Source organism: Leuciscus leuciscus (genome assembly GCF_965113295.1).
Source record: "Leuciscus leuciscus genome assembly, chromosome: 24".
NCBI classification, from domain to species: domain Eukaryota; kingdom Metazoa; phylum Chordata; class Actinopteri; order Cypriniformes; family Leuciscidae; genus Leuciscus; species Leuciscus leuciscus.
The window spans coordinates 26,956,113-26,983,836 of record NC_138723.1 but is presented as its reverse complement, the minus strand read 5'-3'; the positions used below and the strand labels follow the sequence as shown (position 1 = coordinate 26,983,836).

The 27,724-nt window shown below is 36.9% G+C and overlaps 1 protein-coding gene and 1 long non-coding RNA gene across 2 annotated transcripts; one reads left to right on the top strand and one right to left on the bottom strand.

The window, feature by feature from the left end:
* Window positions 1-277: 277 nt before the first annotated feature.
* On the top strand, window positions 278-27,375 carry edil3b (EGF-like repeats and discoidin I-like domains 3b). Its single transcript, XM_082157023.1, has 11 exons — window positions 278-697; window positions 2,807-2,881; window positions 3,945-3,974; window positions 4,408-4,536; window positions 12,402-12,515; window positions 15,199-15,380; window positions 17,654-17,809; window positions 18,784-18,928; window positions 19,013-19,197; window positions 24,600-24,755; window positions 26,533-27,375. The coding sequence occupies exons 1-11, from the start codon at window positions 631-633 to the stop codon at window positions 26,680-26,682; spliced, it is 1,389 nt and encodes a 462-aa protein (XP_082013149.1). The 5' UTR covers window positions 278-630; the 3' UTR covers window positions 26,683-27,375.
* LOC309488707 lies at window positions 15,280-25,166 on the bottom strand. The gene is made up of 3 exons (XR_014202242.1): window positions 24,982-25,166; window positions 23,268-23,366; window positions 15,280-15,386 (listed from the first exon to the last, which is right to left on the bottom strand). It is a non-coding gene; the product is annotated as an uncharacterized lncRNA (long non-coding RNA).
* Window positions 27,376-27,724: the final 349 nt, after the last annotated feature.

Below are 27,724 nucleotides of genomic sequence, written 5' to 3'. Positions count from 1 at the left end.
CACACACACACACACACACACACACACACATACACACACAAACTTTGAGGTTATCATCAAGCTATACTGCAAATGTATGAATGTGCAATGAAGAACATCAATACATGTGCAATAAATAAACATGTTTGTAATCATAATGAGAACACACCATAAAACATGATTATCTTCGATGTCAGACGTGTTTTTATTTTCTTGTAAAACAGCCAATAAAGTAGGCTAAGATTAGACATTATAACATTTTACATTTGCACGAATTTTAAGTTGCACATCAGGGATATTGGAGAGTCAAATCAAGTACGTGCCCTTATTTTTTTCTTTCATTTCTTTGTTTGTTTTGTATTATGTTAACATTTAAATTCCCTGTATGCCATAGATATGAAAGTTTATTGTTTGATGAACGGATGAATGGATCGGTGGGTGCGTCTTCACTGATGCTGTGAATCCTGCCAGTGTCGAGTCTCCATCATCATCTTCATCACTGCAGTAAGAAGCATCAGCAGCAGCAGCAGCAGCATCACTGCTCGGAGTCACAGCATCTCTCTGACATTAGATCTGCACCATCACAGCTGAAACACGGGACGGATCGAGGCTTTACCGGAGAACCAGCGGACATACACAAGTTTCCTCGCGATGCTTCCTTTATTTTTGTTCCTGGTCGCCCGCATTGCCGCGTCCATCCCACATTCGACATCCACGGGTGAGTTCACTGAACACAACTCTCTGTGTTTAACATGCGACTCGCATTTTCACAAAACAAACCTAGATTAAGTTCATCACACACGCCAGAACTTCCAGACAACGTTTAATGCGTTTATTCACAGGTCGGATAACAGCAGCATCACTTCGGTGTTTTATTCAAACGTCCTCAGACATAATTCATGAGGGAGATGATAATGAGATGCTGGGTTATTTCGGGCTTATGATCACTTGATCAGAGCCCTCTAAAAGACATTCAATTAAATATGATATTAATCCAAGTAGCCTACATGCATCTGCTTGACACATAAAGATGGCAATGAATAGTAAAACGCCTGCTTGTGCATGTTTCATTGCTCATAACTGTTATGATCTGTGATATTTGTTTGATATTACTTTGAGGTGATCCAGAGGTCATCTGAACAATAAATTGGCATAAAAAGACTATCATCTGCAAGACTGAAACATCACCTTGGTGTTTTTAATGGCTTAACTCAGTGTGATTGTTGTTAAATGTCATGTGCATCTCTTTCTGACCTTTACGGATGACTCAGTAATGGACTGTCACTGAGATGTCATTAGAAATCAACTGGGTTAGTGTTGTTGTGATATAGTTTTGGTGTAATATTACTTATTAGAGCTTTTTTTAGCTATAAACCTATTGTTTTTTCACACAATTTATTAAAATGAATATTATCATTGTAACACTTACAAAATGTGTACATTGTGCATAGTTTCAACCAAAATACCATATTTACTACAGTTTTTAGTTTACTTCAAACTGTAAATTCCTTCAAAAAACAGATTTGTTTTGTTTTTAAACCTACAAATTATTAAAATTATTATCACAGATATTTACAAAAATGTACAATGTACTTATGAGCCATAGTTTCCACCAAAAAACAGTAATATTGTGAAATATTATTGCAGTTTGAAAAATATCAGTTTTCTATTTCAATATAGCCTACTTTAAAATAATAAATATGTAATTTATTCCTGTGATTCAAAGCTGAATTTTCAGCGTCATTACTCCAGTGTCAGAAATATGATGATTCTAATATGATTATTTGCTGCCCAAGAAACATTTCTTCTTATTACTAATATTGACAACAGTTGTGCTGCTAAATATTTTTGTGGAAACTGTAATGTTTTTTTCCCCCCAGGATTCTTCTTATTCATCAAAATAAAAATAAAATGTCTTTACTGTCTCTTTTGATCAATTTAATGCATTCTTAAGTATTCATTTTGTAAAAATAAAATAAAATAATAATATATAATAATAACTTTTACTGACCCCAAACTTTTGGTAGTGCTCTTCAAACCACATGTACAAAAACATGATATTGGCTTGGGGTCTGTCCCAACTACTACATTATTACCATGATACGATAGTATTTTTTGTTAGTGAAGTTACAGTACCACAGTTTTATCCCAGTAGCAATAACTAGGCTTACTTTTTGGTGGAAACTGTAATTAGGCTTACCTTGGTACATTTCGGTAGGGGTTTTGTTAAAATAGAACTGTAAGCTTTGAGGAATCATTCCTTTCCTTCCCGATTTACTGTGTTATCCATAATCAGATTGCAGCAAGTTTTCAGTGCCAGTGTTTTTGTATCAATGCACATAACACAACAAATGTTCCTGGCAGTGTGAAATTCATTGTACCGAGTGGATCGTGCTACTGTAATCCACTCTGAGCTCTACGCCCTCAGTTTGTGTCGGGTCATTGTGAATCTAGACAGCTCCATCAGCCGTGTTTCTTTTTGAACACAAATAATTTTCTCCTATTTCCCATCTCACTTAACCTTACACATTTCTGAACCACTGTCATTTTGTCACCACCAAACATCTGCGCTGCATCTTTAAGAGTCCGCAAGTGTATTCCAAGTTTAGCCGACACGGACACCTGTGAAAACACAAAGTTCCACTCCAGATTCCTGTGGCTGAATAATTCAGGTGGAAATGACATGCAGCGTGGCTAAGGATAGCATCACAAACACAATCAGTCTGCAACACACATTTCCAAGTTATAGAGTTGACTTGTCTTTGGAAAAGAAGATGTATTCATTTCCTGTGTATACAGTATGGTTACACGTTTACACGTTTTGTAGGTGAAGTATGTGAACCGGTTCCGTGTGAGAACGGTGCTGACTGTCCCACTACACCAGCTGAAGAAAATGTTTCCTGTGAGTTTTTAAGCCACTTTTAATGTGTCCTTTTGGATTCGAGAAGCCTAAAGGCCCATGAGATTTCATTTCTTTAAATTTTTCTCTGTAAGACAATGTTTATGGAGCGATATGTGCCTCTGAGTTGAGTTTTAAGTGTTTTCCTATTTATCATTATCTGACAACGTATCATGAGTTTGCAAGGTTTAAAGGCCCGTTCATACGAAGAACGATAACTATAATGATAATGATAACTATATTAGCATCCACACCAACACACAACATCGTTTTGTTTATTCTAAGCACACACTGAAGTTTAGCGCCTGGCCCTTTAAATGCTCGAGCTCTTTAAAGCATGATGGATTCTGATTGGCTGCAAGTGTTTTTATCGTTTATCAGCTGGGAAAAATCGTTCTGAAAGTGATTCCAACGATATCGTTTCTCAGTGCCTTTTTATCGTTGAAGTTGTGGTGTGGACTCCACTATTCTTTAAAATTTAGAATGATTTTTACAGCTATATATTTATCGTTATCTTTATAGTTATCGTTCTTGGTGTGAACGGGCCTAAAGTGATGTTTTATTTCTCCAAACTCATACAAATAAAGCTTCTCCAAAGATTTTTAGATTCAGCAAAGAACCCTTTCTTATCACGAATCAGTTTTGGCTGTTTTTGAGTTGCTAGATGGTTCTTCAGATCAGAATTTTGGCTTACAAATGTAGAAAATAAAATTATTTATACAAAATATAATATGTGGTGTCAGGCAGAGACGTAGGCCTATGGGAATGTCCTTGTAGTGTTTTTCACAGTAAAATATTAAGTCATTGTTTTTGTTTGACAGTATTTTACAATAAAATTACATATAGCCTAATAAATATGGTACAGTATGATAAGCTAACTTATGTAAGTGGTAAATTACTGTTTTTTACTGTAGCATTTTCACATTATTTTGCTGTAAATGAATTAAAAGTTTGTAGTGGAACTTTAGAAGGATCTACTGTTTCATCTAATTGGAATCTTTATTTTTAATAGTGACAATAGAATATATCAGAATTTCACGAACTGTACATTCTGCTCTCTCAACAGCATCAGGCTGGGAAGAGCAATCTGAAATCGGTGAGTTTGTTTATTTGAAGTCTCCTTTAATGGTCTGTTCTCTTCATTTTAAGAAAGGTTCAAAAGAGCTTCCTCACTGAGACTCCAGATATGAATGCCATATTAAGCAGATGGCTCACGTTCGGCTTATGAGCCGTGAACATAAATTATGTCAGCCTCGATTTCCATTCACTTGTTAATTCACATAAGCATCTGCTTAACGTTCATTAGGAAGTCACACTGTCTGGAATCGTCTTTTACAGCCAATGCAGTATTTAAAGTGTGATGTTCAGACTGAGCTGAAAAGCATGAAATAATAATCACCTTGTGGGAATAGTGTGTGTGATCAAGCACACTAAACATCAAGTTCACTTATACATGAACCAATGTATGACTTTAAATAGCACTTCAAATGAATCCTGCAGATTTCAGATACTGTGTTTTTCTGATGCAGGGCTCTGCCGCCCGAACCCGTGTCACAACGGAGGGGTGTGTGAACTCAGTGACACCTACCGCGGTGACACTTTTGTCGGATATTTGTGCAGATGTCCACTTGGCTTCGATGGTGTCCACTGCCAACACAGTAAGAAACATTGTCTTTTTTAGGCACATTATTATAGTTTCAGTAATAATATGGGTAAACTTATCAATATGAGTGTACCTTATCAGCAGATATGTTTCTATCCTACATATATATATATATATTATTGTTGCATGTGTTTAAAGTCATAAGTCAACAAATGTGTAAATTCATAAGTCAACACCATTGCTGAGTATTTTATCCTTAAAACTGCATTGACAGTTTCAAAAACGCGGGTTGAAATCGCTGGTGTTTCTGACGTCACAAACTACCTTGTAACCAATCAGATCAACAACATGTGATCGTCAACGAGTGGATCTCTGAGCTGGTGTGAGTGAGTGGAGGCGGGGCTAATTTGCATATTCAGAGAACCACGTATACTAAACGAGGCAAGGGTGTAGAGTTACAATCAAGCTATTTTAAGGCATTAATACTTTTTTTAAAGAAAATAACGCTTAATTATGTCATTCTGGTGATCAAAGGTGAGTTTTAAGTGATAAAATGATTACAGGGGGAATACAGGGGGACTTTCAACAACATAGTCTATATAACATGTACCTTTATTTTCTTTTAAAAACTCATTTGGAATATTATACCGGTATTCTCTGACCACTAAGAATATGTCCTGATCCCTAGAGCTATGTATGCCATACAAAGGATCTCTAAACAATAGGGTTATATTACCCGTCTAACTCTTTTTATTGGAAGATGAAAGAAATTGTTTTGTTTTGAAAATTGATTGAAAGTGTTTTGTTACTTTTGTACTTTTTTGTCTGTTTCCACGCAAGCATGAGTGCGCATGTCTAAGTGACTATGTTATGGAGAAGACATTTAATTCAGTAGTTTAAAAATATTCAAGTAAATTAATTAAACTGAAAAGTAATGTGCATTACTTTTTTTTATAAAAAGTAACTCAAATATTAATGTGTTATAAAGTATTGTGTTACTTTACTCGTTACATCAAAAAAGTAATCTGAATAAGTAAAGCACATACTTGTAATGCCCCTAACACTATATATATATATATATATATATATATATGCACACACACAAATATACATAAATCTCTATCTCTTGCTACCATAATAATAACACGTCTAGTTTAAAGCTACATACATCTGAATGAATGCCCATTATCTATCGCCCACTTGAGTACTGAATAAACGCATGTCAAGTATGTCCAACAGGACAGCACACTTGCTATAGTGTATTATTTTGGCGTTAGTCTCACTTGTGTAGAAACAGAATCCGCAATAAAGTGAATATCCATGTTTTTCTGCTTCATTTTATCTAAAAAATAAAATAAAATACATAATTAGCAAACAGCTATTTTTGTCTGTTTGCTGTAAGGGCTTGTTATTATTTGTTTTGTTGTTGTCACGGTTCTCTTGTTTCTGTGGTTACCTCACACCTCCTGCATTTTTCTTGGATTAGAAGGAATATTGTGCTCTGTGCTATACTGCCTAATACGCATCGCACATGTGCATCAGTGACCTTAATTTGCACTGTCTCCTGAATTGACTTCTGAGCCTAGTCTATAATTAATGCCAGAGTGAAAGTACAGCTGAGAAAGATAAGACACTGAGGCTTGGTTAGCAGCTGGAGGCTGGGCGAAAACAGACTGTAGCAATGGCCTTAGAAAACTCTTTTTGGAGAATGACATTCAGATTCATTATCTGCCCCAGTCCCCATGACCTGCTCAAGCTTTTTCATTATAACTAGACTTCACAGCATTGGCCTCATGTAGGATGTTTAGCAGAGTGTGACATGTATCAAAAACCATGGATGTCACTACACATAAATGACATCCGGTGCTTAGACCATTAGCCTATTATAACGCAAAGCTTGCCCTATAGTGAAAAAAAAAAAAAAAAAACTATACCAAAATGTATTTAAAATACGTTTATTTCACATTAAGTATACTACAAATCCATTATCATATTTACTGACATATCACTTGAGACTTACTAACTAAATATTATAATTAAACTTTATTTGGAGTACTTTATTGCACAATGCACATTTCTTAATATTAAGCCTAAAATGTGTGTATAGCTGAGTATAGCGCAGGGGAAAAGTTACCTGCTAAATCACAATTCATTTTCAATAAGAGGTTCACAGGAGAATTGGTGCAATCCTGTGAAACTGTTGTAGAGGAGCCATAAAGAAGTGAAGTGCATGCCACCTCGGGGAGTGCTGCCATCCTCATCTCTATCGGCTATGCCAGGATCTGACGCTGGTTCTGACTTACTGTTTATTCTGTGTCAAGCACCACTGACTTCATTAACCTAGTTGCCTTGGCACAACTGAGCACAATGAATTTGCATTTCTTAAGAAATGGAGTGCTGAAATCAGCATGTGTTCAACAATGGCACGAACTCTGATCAGGAAAAGAGGCAACCAAAAGGACTGGGCATCTCAAAATGACATTTATTAGGTCAGAGGCTCTGTGTTTTTCTATGGAAGTAGCGTACAGTACCACAAATCCAGCGTGACAGCTGACCAACCCCCCTCTGCTCCTCACACCAATTTACTTGCTTGACTGCCTGGACTTTGGCCCCACGGAGGGAATCCCTCCAATCAGGAATCCGAGTTTGTTCTATCGCAACTGACAGCGGTGCTTGGATGCACATGACTTGTATGAAGGCTGAATGCCAATGGTCGTTCCCCACTATGAATGTGCCAAAAGAACAAAACAATGTTGTGTTGGGGTCATATAATGGAAACAGATTTCTTTCTTTTTTGAAATAAGAGTTCAATGAATTACCACAATTACTTAATTTTTTTTTTTACAAATAATGTTAAATAAAATTTTATAATTTAATATATATATATATATATATATATATATATATGAATAAATATATGTTTATGTATATATAATTAATTCCTGTGATGGCAAAGCTGAATTTTCACCATCATTACTCCAGTCTTCAGTGTCGCATGATCCTTCGGAAATCATTCTAATATGCTGATTTGCTGCTCAAGAAATATTTCTGATATTTATCAATGTTGAAAATGTTTAATGCTTAATATTTTTGTGGAAACCCTGAAAGTTAAAAGGTACAGCATTTATTTGAAATGTAAATATTTTGTAACATTATAGGCCTAATATCTTCACTGTCGCTTTTGATCAGTTTAATGCATACTTGCAGAATTCAAGTATTACACATTTTTTTCTTACTAACCTCAACTTTTGAACGGTTGTGTGTATGTGACATATTCTAATGTTCACAATGCAAAACTAAATTCTAAGAGCCAGATTTACTAACAGCTTGTGCCAACGCAAACCCTCTTTAGAAATTAAAAACTACTGACAGGATTTACATAAGACACACAATGAGAAATTAGCACTGAAAAAGCCTGGACAATGATTTTTGCGGCTGACCTTATTGCATATGCATTTGTAGGAGTTTCCCTTTCAGACGCAAAATGTATGGGTGGAGAGTATTTAAAGGGATACTTCAGGATTTAGCATTAAGCTTTGTATTAGTAGAAAACCTGTAGTATTTTCGAATTACCGTGCTTTCCACCCTCATATCTCCCTGAGATGCGAGATTTATGTATTTTTTGTCTGAAAAAAATCCTCCGATGACGCAAAAATCGTCATTTTGCGTCATTGGAGGATTTTCTGGCCAGAGGCTAAAGACTACAGCCAGAAGCAGGGGCTGTCCCGCATGTTTTCAGCCCGCCCATAGGAGGTGGGATCTCACTCACAGAATGTACACAGTGTCAGCCGTCTTTCTTTGGAAGCTAAGCTAACAGGCTCTTGTTCTGTGGAGAAAGCTGAGTAGTAGGAGAAAGCTGAGTATTAGGGGTTACCATCCTCTTTTTCCCGGACATGTCTGGCCGTTGAGATCGTCCAAAATGTCTGGGACTCGGCTTTTGCTTTCTGCAGTCGCCATTCATTGTTTACATGCACACCTTTTGTTTCAATCTAACTGAATTCATTCCGATTGGTGAATCTGAATGTAGTGTTTACATGAACGCTAAACAAGTGATCGGTTGATGTGCGTTTTAACATTGCTAAGAAAATTCCCGCTCCTCCGTGAGAGATACGAGATCGGTGCGTCTCAGTAATCACGCCACCAGCCTCGCGCCGTTCTTCCGCGGCCTTCAGCCTCGTCCTGCTCGCCACAGTAAACATGATGAATGGCGACTGTAGAACGCAAAAGCCGAATCCCGGACATTTTGGGAGATCTCCATATCCCGGGCAAACTCGTCACGGAGTCTCTTAGTCTAACCTTGTTGTTTTCAACTGCGCTCTCTAACCGGTAGGCGTGGCTTGGGAGTGGCCTCGTAGAGCAGCGAAGCAAGTGCATTCTGGGAGTTGTTGTCTTTCATCCACATAAGCCAAAAATACATTTTCTGGCTTTTCTCAGTCTAGAAAGCTCCAAATTCAAAAATGTCTTCACATTTCTTCTACATAAATGACCTATTTTAAATACACATTCATCTTTCCAGAGGTGAAGTATCCCTTTAAATGAATCATGCGAGGTGATTTACTAAGGTTTGTGGTAGTCAGTTTAGTGGTTTTTGCACCAGTACTTACAAACCCAAAAAAGGCATAAGTGATTGTGTGCCTGAGATGAAATTTAATATGTCAGTAGATCACCCACAGAAATTTCCACTCCCATCGGCTGCATGCTAATTTTGACCTGTTTAGTAAATCTGGCCCTTAATGGTCATCATCACAAGTACAGTATGAGCACAGTGACATATGACCACCTACATTTATATCAATGCATATTCATCACTGCACCCAGGTGAGAACAGTGAGAACTACAGGTTGGCATATCACAACAGAGGAGATTTACATTGTAGTGCTTAAATGTGCAGTATCAAAAACAGCCTGATTAATTCAAGCAAGTAAAATGCACCTAAAATGCAACAAGATTGTAATTTTCAGTACAAAACTGAACTACATCTGTGGAGTGATTGTGTCACCATTACTACTACTATTGCTCTACTTTCTGATAAAATGAGCAAAAAAAAAAAAAATCCTGTAGACTTACACTGAGGGAATTGAGGCATATCTAGAGACCAGAATATCAGACTGATTTAGGCTAGAATAGCAACCGCATAGCAACATACTACCCTGAAAACCTTTGCAGCAAAGTGCTGGAAACCTTCCAAAACACTTTAGCATCGTGACAATGAGCAAGACCCACTCACATATTCTTCTAAAAATGCAAACGTCGAGTTTTGAAATTGCAATGAGATTTTAAAAGTCCTATTCCTTTAGCTTTTCTTTTTACTCTGACACCACCCCATCTTACATCAGATCCTTAAAGCCCTCGTTTGTTCTTGAGGTTGTTCTGTAACGCTGTTTAAGCTGTGGATTTGGTTGTTGCCCTCCTGTGTTCTTCTGCTGTGGAAAACCCAAAGGTGTGCTTTATCTCTGTCAGATACCTGACACAGTTGAGCCTTGCTCCACCTTGCAGATCCCCGAATTTCTGCTCGGATGACCCCGCGTCATGCTGTCTGTAACGAGTCTCTTGAGTTCCTTTCGTTCTGCTTAAAAATCAAAGCCAGAGGTCAGTGCAGCTTAAGTCTAAGATACGACAACATGAGCTTTTCTGCCAGGAGTTTATCACAAAGCCTGCTTATGAAATTAACATCACGCGAACTTTCGTGGCAATTCGTAACTATTTTACGTTTTAGCGAATTGGCGGCAAATACAATCTTATGTGTACATTTCCATAAAATCACATCAGAAAAAGTAGATACTTCAGTATCAAAGTCTCCTATGGACAACATTTAAGCAATACTATTTCCCTCTCTGTATTTAATTTATCTTAGCAAGTTTCGATGTAAATCAGTATGATGAGAGATAATTTTCATCGCTGTGGCAAATCAACACATAATGAAAAACAATTAGGGGTGTAACGATACCCTCATGTCACGATTCAATATATATCACGATACTGAACTCGCGATATGATACTCCAAGACATATGGTAAAAGGTTAACAAAAAATGTACTGTTGATTAAATTTGGTATTACATTGTGGGTGTAAATGAATAGACTTGGACTTGGTGCTGGTAACCCAATGCACAGGACAATAGTGACACCAGAATAAAAATATTGATGATTCTGAAGCTGAAAATACAATTATGCTTGCACTTTGTATACTATATACAGTATATTTAAAATAATGTAGGCCACTTTTTACTGGTAACATAAGACATTTGGCATTATCAAATATTCCCCCATTGCATTATTATTAGAGGTGGGCATAGATTAATTTTTTTAATCTAGATTAATCTAGATTAATTTTGAAATTAATCTAGATTAATCTAGATTAAAATGGCTCATTTGAATTCTGCCGGAGGCATTCAGAATATGTGTGCTACCCAAATAATGACTATAAAAGTAAGTCTTTGAGAACGGGTTTCTCAAGCCAGGTGGCGCATTAGACCAGGGGCTCATCTCCTGTTTCCAAAATGCATCACAAACTACTTGAGAAAGCTGTTCTACTCATAGACTGTAAAAGGTTACTACTGTACTGTTACCGTCCGTAGGCAACATTAGGTAGGCCTATGTTATTATCAACTACTATAAGCTATCAATTAGAGATGGGCGATATGGCCTAAAATCTATATTGTGATATACATTGCAGCCTCTTGCGATAACGATATACAGTATTTTATAATAAAACCATTTCAGAACAGATTACAGACCCTGCTAAACAACTGCTAAATGTTTTTTTTTTAAAGGGTGTATGTAGTTTTGAGAACATATATTGTGCAAAACTGTAAGTATACAACATAATTTTGCAGATAAATAAAATTTAAGTACACTAGCTGCAGAGACTTAAGTAGGTCTAATGTTTATTATGGCTTGGAGCTTATGAAACCCCAAATTTAAAATGAGAATATTGTCTAACTGATGTCTTTTCAGTTAAAAAGAAACACAACAACGATTCTTAAAATCGAGATTATGTGCTACACCACTAAGATATATTGGAATGGGAATAATACGCGCGCGCTGGTATTCAGTGATATCATGTTTCGTTTTGAATTTGAGGTGGTAGAACGGATTAGTCGTGTGTTAACTTACTGAACTGTTACCCCGGCCCACACACTCTGTATATAGTTTGCTGCTGCTCGTCTGACGGCTTAAACCCGAACCAAGTCCAAATAATGGATGTTGCACCGATCTTTTTCACCAGCTTTCACTTTCAGCCGTGTTTACTTAAGATGACGACGAATATGCGTTGCAGCCGGGTTTACCTCGCGGCCGCGGGTAGATTGCGTCATCATAGCTTGTGTAGTATAGAGCCATCTCCCAACCCAACTTGGAGAATAGATTAACGGCGATATTTTTTTTATCGTGCGATAAGAGTCTCGCGTTAACGCAGCACGTTAACGCCGATAACGGCCCACCACTAATTATTATACATTATATTCAACATTATATACTGTATAGTAGTTTAATGTACAGGGTGGGCCATTTATATGGATACACCGTGGTGGCATGGGAGTGGTTGGTGATATTGAGGTCCTGTTTGTGGCACATTAGTATATGTCATGGTCACCACCCATCTTGAGGAGTTTTCCCCCTCACATGTACTGGTGTGCCACAAACGGGACTTTGGTGTCACCAGCCATTCCCATGTTGTTGCGGTGTATCCATATAAATGGCCCACCCTGTAGTACTGACGCTAAAACTCTGAAAAATTATTATTTTGGGTGAACTTTACACAATATTGTCACTATTGTAACTACATTTTTGTATTGCAGTATATTGTGACACGATATATTGTTACACCCCTAGAAACAATATTTGACATTTTGGATCTTTTTTCAAGTTGTCGCTTTGGATCATTTCCTGAGGTGTCCGTGGATGTCTGCTTGTCTTTTCAGATGTTAACGAGTGCGAGAAAAATCCCTGCAAAAATGGAGGCAGCTGCACAGACCTGCGAGCGAACTACACCTGCCAATGTCCCGGCGAATACATGGGGCGGAACTGTCAGTACAGTAAGTGAGAATCGACTTCATCACCTCATTTAATTAAACCCATGTGCGTAAATATTTCTTATCATCTCTTGAGGAGAAAACTAAAACTAGATTCGGTGTGTCAACTTGGGGATGAGAGCCATCTCCCTTCGACCGCGTTTTTAGGAGAATCTGAGTGAATGAGGCCAATATGACATTGACAGAGTAGGGTACCACATTGCTCATGAAATCATTCTGTCATTTCAATGAATTCCGGCGGGGAACTGATTCTGTTTTGCTTATTTTTGTCCATGCAACATTTCCTAGACGTTTGTGCGCCTGAGCATGCCAGAAACGCCTCATAACTCACGGTACGCTCTAGGACTCGAGAGGATACCGACACTTACATAACCATGACTTATTTGTTGGTATTTTTTGTGCTGACTCAAAACAAGATTTTCCCTATCTGTAGCTTAACACTTCTACGAATGCATAAAAGAATTAGCTGAAGATTAAAGTCATGCACTCTTACTTACACGGCTCTCAGAGGAGCATATATAAAGTTACATCCCTTGATAAGGTTTGGTTTGCAATCATGCTGTCCAAGCACAGCAGGCAAAACTCCCTTCGGGCAAGTCTGAACAGCCTACGGCTCCTTTTCGAATCTCCCCAGTCGGCGCGTGGATCATTAAGTGGTTCAAGTACTCCGTTAATATCCCAGCGAGCGAGAGCCATCTCCGCAGGTGGACGAAACGATGACAGCAATGACCCTAGGGAGGACATCTTGGGCTTCGAGAGTGAAAACAGCATCTCTGTGTGTGAGAGCAAGGACACAACATCCATCGATGAATCCAAGGACGCTGCCTCCAGAAGTTCAGGGCTGACAGAGGTGTTTGAGGACAAAACGGAGAAAGATGACATTTCAGGGGCCGACACGGAGCCTGTGGCGGGAACCTGCGAGAATGATATTATGATATTAGCATTTGAGACCAAAGAACTCTGCGTTTGTGGTATTCCTTTGAATTGCTTTATCTTCCCTTATTATATTTATTCTTAAAGGAAAAAAAAACCCATTTTCTATTAATAGTTCAGGAGACTTTTCCAAATAAGATAATTTTGATAATAATTTGATTAAAATCAATTCTCACATGAGTTAAGTTTTCAGACTTTTTAAATATATTTTTAAATTGAGGTGCAATTAATTAATCTAATTATTGGTCTTAGCCAGGGTTATTAGAGTTAACTAAAACATAAAAAATACATTTTCATTACTTCAAATAAAATTAACTTTAACTGAAAAAATAAATTATATATATAAAGTGTAACCAAGTTTATATATATATATATTGGTAACACTTTATTTTAAGGTGTCATTGTTACAGTGTAATTATATATTTAAGTACTAAGTACTTACTATGGGGTTAGGGTAGGATTAGGATTTAGTTGAGGGTTAATTGCATGTAATTATGCATAATTTACTCTTATTACTATGGTAAGTACATGTAACCTATATAACAAGGACACTGTAAAATAAAGTGTTACCAAAAACTTATGCTTATTTAATTTCAGCTAGTTGGCAAGGAAATATTTCTCATTTTCATGGTTTAACTTGACTAATAAAACTAAAACTGAAATAAGTTTTTTTATTATATATATATATAAAGACATATGAATAAAAATAACCCAAAAAATACTAAAACTTTAATTTAAAATAAAATTAAAAAGGAAAAGTAGAATAGTATTTCAATAATACTAAAATAACACGTCTTAGCTATATAGCCTATATACTGAACAACATATTTCATAAATGTATTTTCATTGACAAAAAGTTGTAAGCTGTACGTGAATTTTTACTATTCACTAAATTCACTAGAACCAGCTCACAAGAGTCATTTTTGCAGGAATCATACTTCACTGTTCGAGTGGTATGTTGTTGATTAACTAAAAACAATTGACTCATAAGAGTCATCCGTTCTTAAATCAAACTATACTAATTTGGCGCTGTATGCATTTGATTCAGTAAGAAGAAGAGTCGTTCATTCAGTTTTGGAGCATAGACCTGAAAATTAAATTTCCACTTTAAACTGTCATAAATATTGAATGCTTTGGAGCACAGACTTAAGTTTTTTCTCTTATTAAAGAGATTATTGCTGAAGTGAAAAAAGTTTAAAAAGTAAACTTGAAAAAAGTTTTACAACAATTTTTAATTAAAAAAAAATGCACAAAAATACAAATATTTTTTTTTATATGAAATATATATTTTCCAAAACACATTTTACTCTAAAACTGTGAGGAAAATCAAAGCCATAAATCTAAACAAGCTGTGTTCCAAATTTGAGGTTGATATCTTTAAAAAAAGAGCTTTCAGTAAGACTTTGTTTGGGCGTAGTACCAAACTTTTCCAATAGGTGAAATTAGTCTCCCATTAATTTCTAATGCGGTCATTTTTGACCGCAAACAATGCAAGTGTGACTATTTTGTTCAGGACCATTAAATCATGTCCATGATTTTTTTTGTGTTCACACAGCAAGTGCCAAAACCTTTACCAAGTTTTGTACCATTCCGATGAAGTAAAAAATTCTGGGGAAAAAACCTGAATATGACTGAACAGCACCAGAGGGTTAAGCAAAATCCAGTTAAATGTCTATGAGAAGGAAACAACTGAATATTTTAAGATGAGAATATGGTATATGTGATCATCTCTTCTCAATGTTTATTCTCTCAGAATGTTCTGGACCTTTAGGAATGGAAGGAGGGATCATTTCGAACCAACAGGTAACAGCTTCCTCCACACATCGAGCTCTGTTCGGCCTGCAGAAGTGGTTCCCGTACTTCGCCCGACTCAACAAGAAGGGCCTCGTCAATGCCTGGAGCTCAGCCGAGGGCGACCGATATCCGTGGATTCAGGTAATCCTGCCACATTGACTGCATTAAATGAAAATCTGCCAATCTAACGTCACCATAAAGACTATTCATTTATTAATACAGTACACATTCAAGAAAAAAATTGCATTAGAAATAGTGGTGCTTGCCTTAGCAAAACCACTAGCTAACAACTAACTTAACATTACTTCAAAGCTGTATACCAACCTTGCAGCACAGTACCCCACAGTAATTAGTTTATACTTGGAGGCAAATTACATTAGAGATTTTAGGACTTCTAAAGGCGCGATTTCATTAGGAGACACACAGAAAGAACATTGTGGGTGTTCACAGCCACAGTAATGACTTAAGTGGTAACCACACATTGCCACCAGCTATGCCCACTCAACACCAGCGTCCCTGGCCTTGTTCTGTTTGGCGTCCTGTGTCAGCCTGACTCAATTTTTGTGCTCTCAAGATTAAAGAAGGCTTTGATGCCAATGCTTTTAAATAAGACCTCAATTTGTTGCTGGAAAACGGCATTACCTGTTTGTCTAGTCCTAAGATGTTCTCATTGCTGCATCAGAGTTGGTTTTTGCATCAGGACCCACATTTTATATTGGACATCAACTGGTGATCCAACCCAGAATGGGTTTTCAAACAACTAGATGGCAAGGACCCTCAAATAAAAATGTGTGATGTAAAGACTTTGTTTTCAAAATGAAATAATTGGCCTTTACATTGTCATTCTACTAAAGCAAAAACAAATGTAAATACAAATTAATAATAAATAAAATACATTTAATTTGTTTTCATTTTATGGTAACACTTTTTTAAGGTCTCATTTGTAACTAACATATTAACTAACGTATTAACTAACATAAACTAACCATGAGCAATACATTTGTTACTGTATTTGATACGCTTTGTTAATGTTAGTTAATACAAATCCAGCTGTTCATTGTTTGTTCATGTTAGTTCACAGTGCATTAACTAATGTTAACAAATACAACTTTTGATTTTAATAATCTAGTACATTTTTGTGTAACATTAACAAAGATTAATAAATGCTGTAGAAGTGCAGTTCATTATTAGTTCATGTTAACTGTTAAACTGTTACCAACACTATCGGAGTTCAATAGTTCCCGCCAGTGGGAAGTTTCAACGATGTTGTAGCGGAAGCATTTTTTCCATTTAGTCGGACTTAACGACTTTCCTGATGGAAAGAACTACAATCCCATTAAGCATTGCAAATTACATAATTGAATTAAAAACTATGGTGTAAAAAGCTATTCACTTAAAGTTGATGATAATATCTATATATTTTAAATTTGTTGCAAAATATGCCGTCTGGAGTCGTGGCGCTTCATTGGGACTCGGCAGTTCTTTTGGGGGTGATTTTCTCGCCACTACTCTCTCAATTTTCTGTACAGCATCATGGGTAATGTAGTTTTTCACCACTAATTAATAATTAACAACCTCGCATCTCCCAACAGGTCTGTCTTGTAAGGTTTACAAGCCGGGCCTAACACTAACTTCTTTCCAATGGTTACGGTTACCAGCCGTAAATATTTTTTACCGGCCATGAAAGTGTTTTTGCAAAAACAGGCAGTAATGACACCAGTGAAAATTCACAATTTTCAGGTTCAGAAATTTAATAAAGTGAACAAATTTAAAATAACATGGCTGTTGTAAAAATGTATAAATTAAACATAGACTAATCCTTATTAAAGTCAAAAAAGTTATTCAGACAAGAGCAGTAAGTGATTTTCTCTTTGTCTTTTGTTGATGATTTCCATTAATGACACTGACATCAGAAGGACTATTGATGTCACTAAGACCTGCACGGATCCACTATACTGATACTGTACACACATGCGTTTTCTTTCTCAACTATTTACGTTCGCTTAAGACATAACGACTATGTTTACTAGGATACTTCATGTGAATTTGTCCTTTCAAGTTCAAGAAGACGCGAAAGAGAGCTTTCTACTTGCATTTGTTGCTTGGCGAGTGTTAATTTTAGGCCCTGTTTATAAGCATAGAAGAACATTTCCCTGTGGAAAAAATTAAATGCCGTTTTTTACTTCCAGAACTCGACTGTTGAACTCTATTTGCAATTTAAATCAGATTTATTTTCTTTTTACAGTGCAAACTTTCATAGCTAACTTCCACACAGCCCCTCTCCAGATACATAGCCATTATTTTCTCAACCACAGCAATTTCTGATAGGGACAAATTATTACTCCACAGCCCACGAGGCTTCACTCGTTCATCTTGTAAGCGGAGGCCATCGATTTTGTGCTGTACCCTCACAGATAAATCTACAGCGCAGGATGAGGGTGACCGGACTGATAACACAGGGTGCCAAGCGAATCGGAAGCCCTGAGTATGTGAAATCATATAAAGTGGCGTACAGCGAAGACGGGAAGGCCTGGAGCATGTTTAAAGTCAAGGACACAGATGAGGACATGGTAAGACGGGGCACGACGTTCGTTCCAGACGAGATGAGAGAGCCCTAGGGGGATTTTTTTAAATTAAGAAACTGTCCGCTTAAGAACTTCTCCTGCCGACTCGGCCCTATTTCCAGTTTTTATTTTTATCAGTCCGACTCCTCTGATTTAATATATCTGCAACAAATCTGCCTGAAAACTATTTTATCCCTTCAATGTAGCATTTATCATAATTTAAGCCAGCTATATATGAATTATGGCTTTTATGATAATGATAAATAAATAAAAGTACATATTGATTTGACTTTAAATTATATAATTAAAATTATAATATATTAAATAATTAAAATACACTTTTGTTTAACATTTTGGGGCCAGTAAGAACAAAAAAAAAATTTTTAATGAAAGAAGTCTCTTATAGCCTTATACCAAGGCTATTTATATATTAAGTTATATTATATTAATCATATTTTTGAAATAAGTAATATTTTGAAATATTATTACAACTTAAAGTAACTGTTTTCAATTTAAATACATTTTAAAATGTAATTTACTTCTTCGGTGCAAAGCTGAATTTTCAGCATCATTACTCCAGCCTTCGGTGTCACATGATCCTTCAGAAATCATTTTAATATGCTTAATTTTCTGCTCAAAAAATATTTGATTAATTGAAATTTCAAAGAACAGCATTTATGTGGTATTTAAATGGAAATCTTTTGTAACATTATAAATGTTTTTACTGTCACTTTTGATCAATTAATTAAATCCTTGCAGAATATAAGTATTAATTTCTATGATTATTATTCTTTTTTTTTCTTTCTTTTTTAATCTTACTGACCCCGAACTTTTGAATAGTAGTGGATGTGGGTTAAAAACAGTGCAGTGTTCATATGAAACATGAAACTAACTTATTATATGATTTATTTAGCATTATTGTATTGATATATTTGACCATGATTATTTTAGCTATTAATAGTTTTGTTATTTTAATGCAGATATTCACAGGAAATACCGATAACAACGCCCCCTCTGCCAACTCCTTCAGCCCGCCGATTGAAGCGCAGTATATCCGCATTTACCCACAAGTCTGCAGGAAACACTGCACCCTGCGAATGGAGCTCCTGGGCTGTGAGCTCACAGGTCTGTGTTTTGACACTATGGGCGCAGTGTTCGACACAGTCATGAGTCATGAGAATTATGTTCACTCTTGCAATTGTTTTTCAGGATGCTCAGAGCCCATGGGGATGAAAACCGGACACATCCAGGACTATCAAATAACCTCCTCCAGTGTGTTTCAGACCCTAAACATGGACATGTTCTCCTGGGAACCCTCCAAGGCCAGACTGGACAAACAGGGCAAGGTCAATGCGTGGACATCAGCCCATAATGACCAATCACAGTGGCTGCAGGTCAGACTTTAGACTTTCATACTGTATTACACTATTACTGTATATACTGTACACTCACCAGCCACTTTATTAGGTACACCTTGCTAGTACCCTTTTTCCTTCAAAACTGCCCTAATTCTTCGTGGCATAGATTCAACAAGGTGCTGGAAACATTCCTCAGAGATTTTGGTCCATATTGGCATGAGAGCATCAGTTGCTGCAGATCCATGATGCGAATCTCCCTTTCCAGCACATCCCAAAGCTGCTCTATTGGGTTGAGATCTGGTGACTGTGGAGGCCATTTGAGTTCAGTGAATTCATTGTCATGTCCAAGAAACCAGTTTGAGATGATTTGAGCTTTGTGACATGGAGCGTTATCCAGCTGGAAGTAGCCATCAGAAGATGGTGCACCATCTGTGGTCATGAAGGGATGGACATGGTCAGCAACAATTACTCAGGTCGGCTGTGGTGTTTAATGATGCTCAGTTGGTACTAAGAGGCCCAAAGTGTGCCAAGAAAATATTCCCCACACCATTACAGCACCAGCAGCCTGAACTGCTGATACAAGACAGGATGAATCCATGCTTTCATGTTGTTTACGCCAAATTCTGACCCAACCATCTGAACAACCCAGCAGAAATCCAGACTCATCAGACCTGGCAATGTTTTTCCAATCTTCTATTGTCCAGTTTTGGTGAGTCTGTGTGAATTGTAGCTTCAGTCTCCAGTTCTCAGCTGACTGGAGTGTCACCGGTGTGTGTCTTCTGCTGCTGGAGCTCTTCTGCTTCAAGCTTTGACGTGTTGTGTGTTCAGAGATGCTCTTCTGCTTCAAGGTTTGACGTGTTGTGTGTTCAGAGATGCTCTTCTGTTTCAAGGTTTGACGTGTTGTGTGTGTGTTCAGAGATGCTCTTCTGCTTCAAGGTTTGACATGTTGTGTGTTCAGAGATGCTCTTCTGCTTCAAGGTTTGACATGTTGTCTGTTCAGAGATGCTCTTCTGCTTCAAGGTTTGACATGTTGTCTGTTCAGAGATGCTCTTCTGCTTCAAGGTTTGACATGTTGTGTGTTCAGAGATGCTCTTCTGCTTCAAGGTTTGACATGTTGTGTGTTCAGAGATGCTCTTCTGCTTCAAGCTTTGACGTGTTGTGTGTTCAGAGATGCTCTTCTGCTTCAAGCTTTGACGTGTTGTGTGTTCAGAGATGCTCTTCTGCTTCAAGCTTTGACGTGTTGTGTGTTCAGAGATGCTCTTCTGCTTCAAGCTTTGACGTGTTGTGTGTTCAGAGATGCTCTTCTGCTTCAAGCTTTGACGTGTTGTGTGTTCAGAGATGCTCTTCTGGTTCAAGGTTTGACGTGTTGTGTGTTCAGAGATGCTCTTCTGCTTCAAGCTTTGACGTGTTGTGTGTTCAGAGATGCTCTTCTGCTTCAAGCTTTGACGTGTTGTGTGTTCAGAGATGCTCTTCTGCTTCAAGCTTTGACGTGTTGTGTGTTCAGAGATGCTCTTCTGCTTCAAGGTTTGACATGTTGTGTGTTCAGAGATGCTCTTCTGCACCTCGGTTGTAACGAGAGCTTATTTGAGTTACTGTTGTCTTTATATCAGCTGAACCAGTCTGACCATTCTCCTCTGACCTCTGGCATCAACAAGGCATTTTCTCCCACAGACCTGCCACTCACTGCATATTTTCTCTTTTTCGGTCCATTCTCTGTAAAGCCTAGAGATGGTTGTGTGTGAAAATCCCAGTAGATCAGCAGTTTCTGAAATACTCAGACCAGCCCGTCTGACACCAACAACCATGCCATGTTCAAAGTCACTTAAATCACCTTTCTTCCCCATTCTGATGCTCAGCTTGAACTTCAGCAGAACGTCTTGATCATGTCTAAATGTCTAAATGCTTTGAGTTGCTGCCATGTGATTGGCTGATTAGATATTTGCGCCAAAGAACAGTTGAACAGGTGTACCTAATGTCTGGTGAGTGTATACTGTATATATCTACTGTTCAAAAGTTTAGGGTCAGTAACATTTCTTTTTTTGGAAGAAATCAATACTTTTATTCAGCAAGGACACATTAAATTGATCAAAAGTGAAAAAATATAGATTTTGCTCATTAAAATGAAATAGATCAGCAAGCTATACGATATAAAGCTTTTCTCTGTGTTCTCGCTGTTTTTTAACCCATAGTTAAAAACACTATATATTCTGGTTTATGAAGCCCTCTCTGGCAGCCAATCATGAGCCATACAATGTTTACTTCATTAAATATCCATGACTTTGTTCAGTCGCAGAAACTTTCATTTTCAATTTCTGCCTCTGAGGGAGTTAAAAAGTCACACAGTGACACGCACAAACTGGAGTGATAAACAGCTGGTATTATTTTTAAGACAACCAGAGAGTATTTATGTGGTGATTTCAGGATTTCTAAGGAGGCACCAAATAGGATACCATATCACAAAAGTTATTTCAGCCGATGGGATCATTTAGAAATCCAAGTGGGCTGAATTTGACACATGGTGGGTTGACACAATCTATTTAAATGATTTTAGCCAAAATTTCCCATGCCGTATAAACATATTCATCCTCATGCAATCAAAATTCTGCAGGATAATCTTTCATTTAGTCCATAATCTTCCATGTACACTCAGGTCAGTTTGAGGTCAGCTACTGTACCACCAACATCACTAATCTAGCTAAACCGGTAGACTGTTATCGTTATCAGTGAACCGTAAATCTGAGCTCGGTCTCAGAACGGAGGGCCGTGATGTTTTTAAATGGCTGAGTCTGCATCCATTGAACTGAGATTGGGAAATTGGATCCGAGAGAACAGCCTAATGTATATATTATATGACACCGGCACGCTTGCAGAGCCGAGCCCAGCCGCTCAAACACTCCTCTGAGATTGCAGAGCTGCTATGAATGCCGCTCACGTCAGGCCAGGTCAGAAAGCAGAACCTCAGTCCTCATGAAAAAATAATACAGAGGCAGGAGGAGAGAGAGAGAGAGAGAGAGAGAGAGAGAGAGAGAGAGAGAGAGAGAGAGAGAGAGAGAGAGAGAGAGAGAGAGAGAGAGAGAAACTGACTGCGCAGTTGTGTCCCGTTCAGGATGTAGGAAACGGAATAGCTTATTCATATAACAGCTGTATATTTTAATACTATGCCTACATATTGTTTAATATGAATTATCCATAAATATCTTATCATATGAGGTATTTCCAGAAATTGAGGTATTTCCAGAATTTAATGACTAATTTCAATACTGTAAAAACAATTAAGAATAGAAATTCTATTTTAAAATAAATCGAATAAAATATTGAAAAGTGTCATCTGTGATGTTAATTTATTAAATATAATGAAATAAGTACAAATGTGCTGTACAAATTTGAACTTATTTCATTATATTTACATTTTCATTTATAATTTATTTTAATGTTTTTTTCTCATCTGAATAGAGATATTTCTCTAAACTAATTTTAACTGTAAAAACTAAGAATAAAAATATTATATAAAAAAAAAATATATATATATATATAAATGATGTGAATTTATTCAATATAATGAAATAAGTACAAATGTCTTAACTTATTTCATTATATACTAATACTGAATCGTGAGAAATTGTTATGTCATTATTTTATAGAGCTATTTAAAAAGAATATGGTGCTTTTATTTAAATTCTGCTTTGATGATTGTATTACTTATTTTCACAGTGAATTAAGAATTTAGAGACTTAAATAATTAGAATTATTTTATTATAATCTTATTATAAAGTTATTTGACCCAAACGATCAGGTATAAATGGTCTAAATTAGGTATTTTTTTACGTTTTAAATACATGTGTATTTACATAAACACGCCCTGTGGGTGTGGCCAATTCAGTTCAACCCTAACCATCCAGAAATGCATTTGATGGATTTCGAGAGAAGCACACTTTAGTTTCAGGCCTTTGGGCATCGTCATCTTCACCTTCATGAGGCACGGCTTATTTTAATAAAAGCCAAGTTCATTAATCAGGTCTGGCTGTTTTAGCGAAAACAAGAAGCTTCAGAGCAGTTCATTACAGCAGCCCTGAAACCCTGTAATACCTCTAAAGTAATAGACTTACAAAAACCCAGCGGCCTGAAGATGTTCCTGCGGTGTCAGTGCCGCTGATTTACTCCGGTCCTCCGAGGGGAAACTCTGACGTCAATCATCCCGTGAAGGGCTGTTTTAAACAGATAACAGGTTTAGAGAGAGTCCTACCAAAGCAGGTGGGAGATTTGTTTGTAACTTCAGACACCTTTCTAGTCATTTGCAGAGGTATAACCTACTTTACAATGCCACTTTTAGACGTGTCTACATTGCTAGAGCCCGTCGCACCTTCAGTTGGATGCCCCGTTTCTATTTTTGCGCAGCTACTCCTGCTATTTCACTTTCCCCTTTTCAGCATTTTATTTTATTGTTGCTGAAATCTACCTTTGAGCTCACTACACCATTTTCTCCATCGACTGCCATTCAAAATTAGCTGTGTATGCTGATGAAAGAAAATACAATTTTCTACGAACAACATTTTTTTACCGTAAAATGTGCTTCTTAAAGGGTTAGTTCACCCAAAAATGAAAATTCTGTCAGTAATTACTCACCCTCATGTTGTTCCAGCCCCGTAAGACCTTCGTTCATCTTCGGAACACAAATTAAGATATTTTTGATTAAATCTGAGAGCTGGATCACTCCTCCATAGGCTTCTAAGACACTATAACTTGCTGGCCCAGAAAATGCATTAAAGACATCATTAATATAGTCCAAGTGACTACAGTGGCTCAATCTTAAGTTTATAAAGCGACGAGAATACTTTTTGTGCGCAAAAAACAAACAAAAATAACGACTTTATTCCACTATTAATTTCCTTCTCTCTGGGCCTCGAGTTTTTTCACGTAGTGTAACTGCGTAGCGCATCTGTGTTGCACGTCACACGCATCACACACATGACCAGCGTCGGCCAATAGTGAGCCTACGTGTGACGTACAACACAGACGCGCTGCGCTAAAACACTACGTGAACCAACTCGAGGCCCAGAGAGAAGGGAATGAAAAGTGGAATAAAGTCGTTATTTTTGTTTGTTTTTTGCGCACAAAAAGTATTCTCGTCGCTTTATAAACTTAAGATTGAGCCACTGTAGTCACTTGGACTATATTAACAATGTCTTTAATGCATTTTCTAGGCCAGCAAGTTATAGTGTCTTAGAAGCCTATGAAGGAGTGAGCCAGCTCTCAGATTTAATCAAAAATATCTTAATTTGTGTTCCGAAGATGAACGAAGGTCTTACGGGGCTGGAACAACATGAGGGTGAGTAATTACTGACAGAATTTTCATTTTTGGGTGAACTAACCCTTTAAGTGATATACTGTATGTAGAACTGTATTTCTCTCTCTCTCTCTATCTCTCATATTATCACCAGATGGATTTGCTGATTACAACCAAAATCACAGGAATTATCACCCAAGGAGCCAAAGATTTCGGGCATGTGCAGTTCGTTGGTTCCTTTAAATTGGCATTCAGTAATGATGGAGAGAGATGGCTCATATATCAGGATGAGAAGCAACAGAAGGATAAGGTAGGACACTTGCTGTGTTCAACAGAGTATGTGAACGAACCCCTACGTTTCGTTTTTGATGCTATTCGAAATACATTTTACGAGAATTGAATGTCTTTTATAAAACTCCCTCAGCTGATTGTAAGGAAGAGATGGAGCCTCTCACACAAACTCAGTGAAGGACATGACTTTGGCATTAGCCTTGAGAAATTTTAAAGCTCTCAGCATTTTTATGACAATCTCTCACCTCCAGCTGAAGAATCACCTCCATGCTTCCCGTCCGGAGCGGCTGCAGCTGACAAGACTTTTTTTCAGCTTTTTCAAGCTTTTGTCAGACAAAACTCCAGCAGGAGTCATTCTGTGGAGAAGAGAGACAGTTGTTTCCATTTAACGTTCATTAGACAAATATAACTTGACTGATGCCAGTGTTGCTATGCGATTGCTAAGGTGTTCTGAGTGCACTGATTGATTGATTATTTATTTATTATTTTTAAACTAAATATAATCAGAATTATTAAATATTAATCATTTATATTAATATAAATTAAATATGTTTAGATTTTTGGCTATATTCAATATATAACTATATTATTTTCTAACAGCCACTGTTGCCGGGTAGATTGTTTAATATAAGAACTAAAATGCAGTGAAAGTCTTGAAATAATCATAGCATGTTTTCCAGCTTTGTAATTAAATAAACACAAACAGACTTTTATACATACAGTAATAATATATAAGCACACTACCATTCAAAAGTATGAGGTCATTAAGATAAATAATACTTTTTTCAGCAAGGATGCATTAAATTGATCAAAAGTGACAGTAAGGATATTTATAAGTTTACAAAAGATTTCTATTTAAAATAAATGCTGTTCTTTGGAACATCAGTGAATTCTGACAAAAAATTTATCACTGTTTCCACTAAATATTAAGCAGCACAACTGTTTTCAACATTGATAATAATAATATGAAATGTTTCTTGAGCAGCAAATCAGCATATTAGAATGATTTCTGAAGGATCATGTGACACTGAAGACTGGAGTAATAATGCTGAAAATTCCGCTTTGAATCACAGGAATAAATTACATTTTAAAATTATATGAAAATAGCAACCATGTCTTTTAAATTAATAAATATTTCACAATATTTCAGTTTTTCCTGTATTTTTTATCAAATAAATGCAGCATGGTGAGCATCCTGTAAGAGACTCTAAATTTTGAATGGTAGTTTAGGCCAATAATGTTATTTATGACTAAATAATTGTAATAAATGACTTCCGAATGATGATGCAAATGAATCACTAGCACATTTTTCAAAATTGTATGTTCCCCGGAATTAAGTCATACAGGTTTATTCATGAGGTTGAGTAATACTGACCACATTTTTGTGATCTTTTCTCATCATAACCCTCTTCCTTCCCTCTGAATACACAGAGACAGAGTTTTTGTCCTCTGAATACACACACACACACACACACACACACACACACACACACACACACACACTGTAAGGTCATGGTTGGGGGTTGTTAGTGGTGTTGGCTGGGTAATCTATTCTGACAGCGCTGATAAGAGACGGTCTACTGGAATAGATTCTCTCCGAGGACTAATCTGTGAACGACGTCCTTTAACGAGTGCTATTAAAAGAGCGCAGGTTAAGGGTGTATGAAAGCCAAACGTTTGCTTTTATGGCCTATTTTACCACCACATTATTGAGCACTTTTTAAAATGACATCAGAACTTGCTTTCAACTGATTCAGCATTTTTAATAACTCTTTGTCCTTCTGTGTCATTGGCAGATCTTCCAAGGAAACTTTGACAATGAAACACACAGAAAGAATGTGATTGATCCGCCGATCTACGCCCGATTCATCCGGATTCTTCCGTGGTCGTGGTACGGACGCATCACTATGAGGGCGGAGCTTCTGGGGTGTCCAGAGGAACAGTGAAAGTTCACCGCATTTATGACGGACTGTGTAAAAATAACTTTAAACATTTCTAATGGTGATCTTTCAAGGATGCTAATGAGTCGATGATGATTGTGATGACTCTGAATGGATTTTTTTTCTCTAAAAGAAAAAAATCACAACGCTTTTTAAATGTTACTGTCATCGTACAACTGACTACTTTTGTTTCAGAGTATAAACAGCTGAAATAGGTCAATTGAATCCACTCAGGTCAAAGGTCACCTGCTAGAATAGCACTTTGAGTTTATGATTTATGAAAATTAGAAGGAGGTTCTGAGAACTGTTGTTAACGTTCTTATGAATTTATGTATATTAACTACTGAATGGTGTCGTTTATAATTTATTAATAGTCAGTAAAAGCAAAATAAAAGAATGATAAGTAGGGGAGAGTGGGGTAAACTGTGCCGCTTATTAAGATTTATTTGACTCAAACACAAGACTAAAGGTGTTGTCACATTTACCATTGTATGGTGAATTTTTGCATGTGAAATCTATGGAAGCTTATTTTCTGCCAGGGAATTATAAAAGATTAAAAAGGTACATGCGACTATCTCACAAATCTTGACTTCTTTCTCGCAAGTTTTTTCTCACAATTCTGACTTTTTCTCACGATTGCAAGTTTATATGCCACTATTCTGACTTTTTTTCTAATGAATAAGATATAAACGTTAAAAATTTTTAAATAAATTGTGAGATAAAAAGTCGAGTTACCTTTTTTATTTTTTTATTCTGTGCCGGAAACATATTTTCTCACCAGATTCGCTGTTTTGACCAATAGAAAGCTGCTGGGTTTGAAATGTGTTGTGCTTCAAGCATCGCTACACCATTGACAATAGACAATGGACCTTTTGTTTCCTGTCATTTTCTGCTGAAATTTAACTAAAGTGACTGTACCTTAATATTTATCATCATATTTCAGGATGTCGACTGAAATGAGAAGTGTCTAATAGCCACAGTGGTTCAGTGACACAACTTGCCCATGTTTTAAGGGTAACCTGTGACATATAATGGGGTACATTGAATA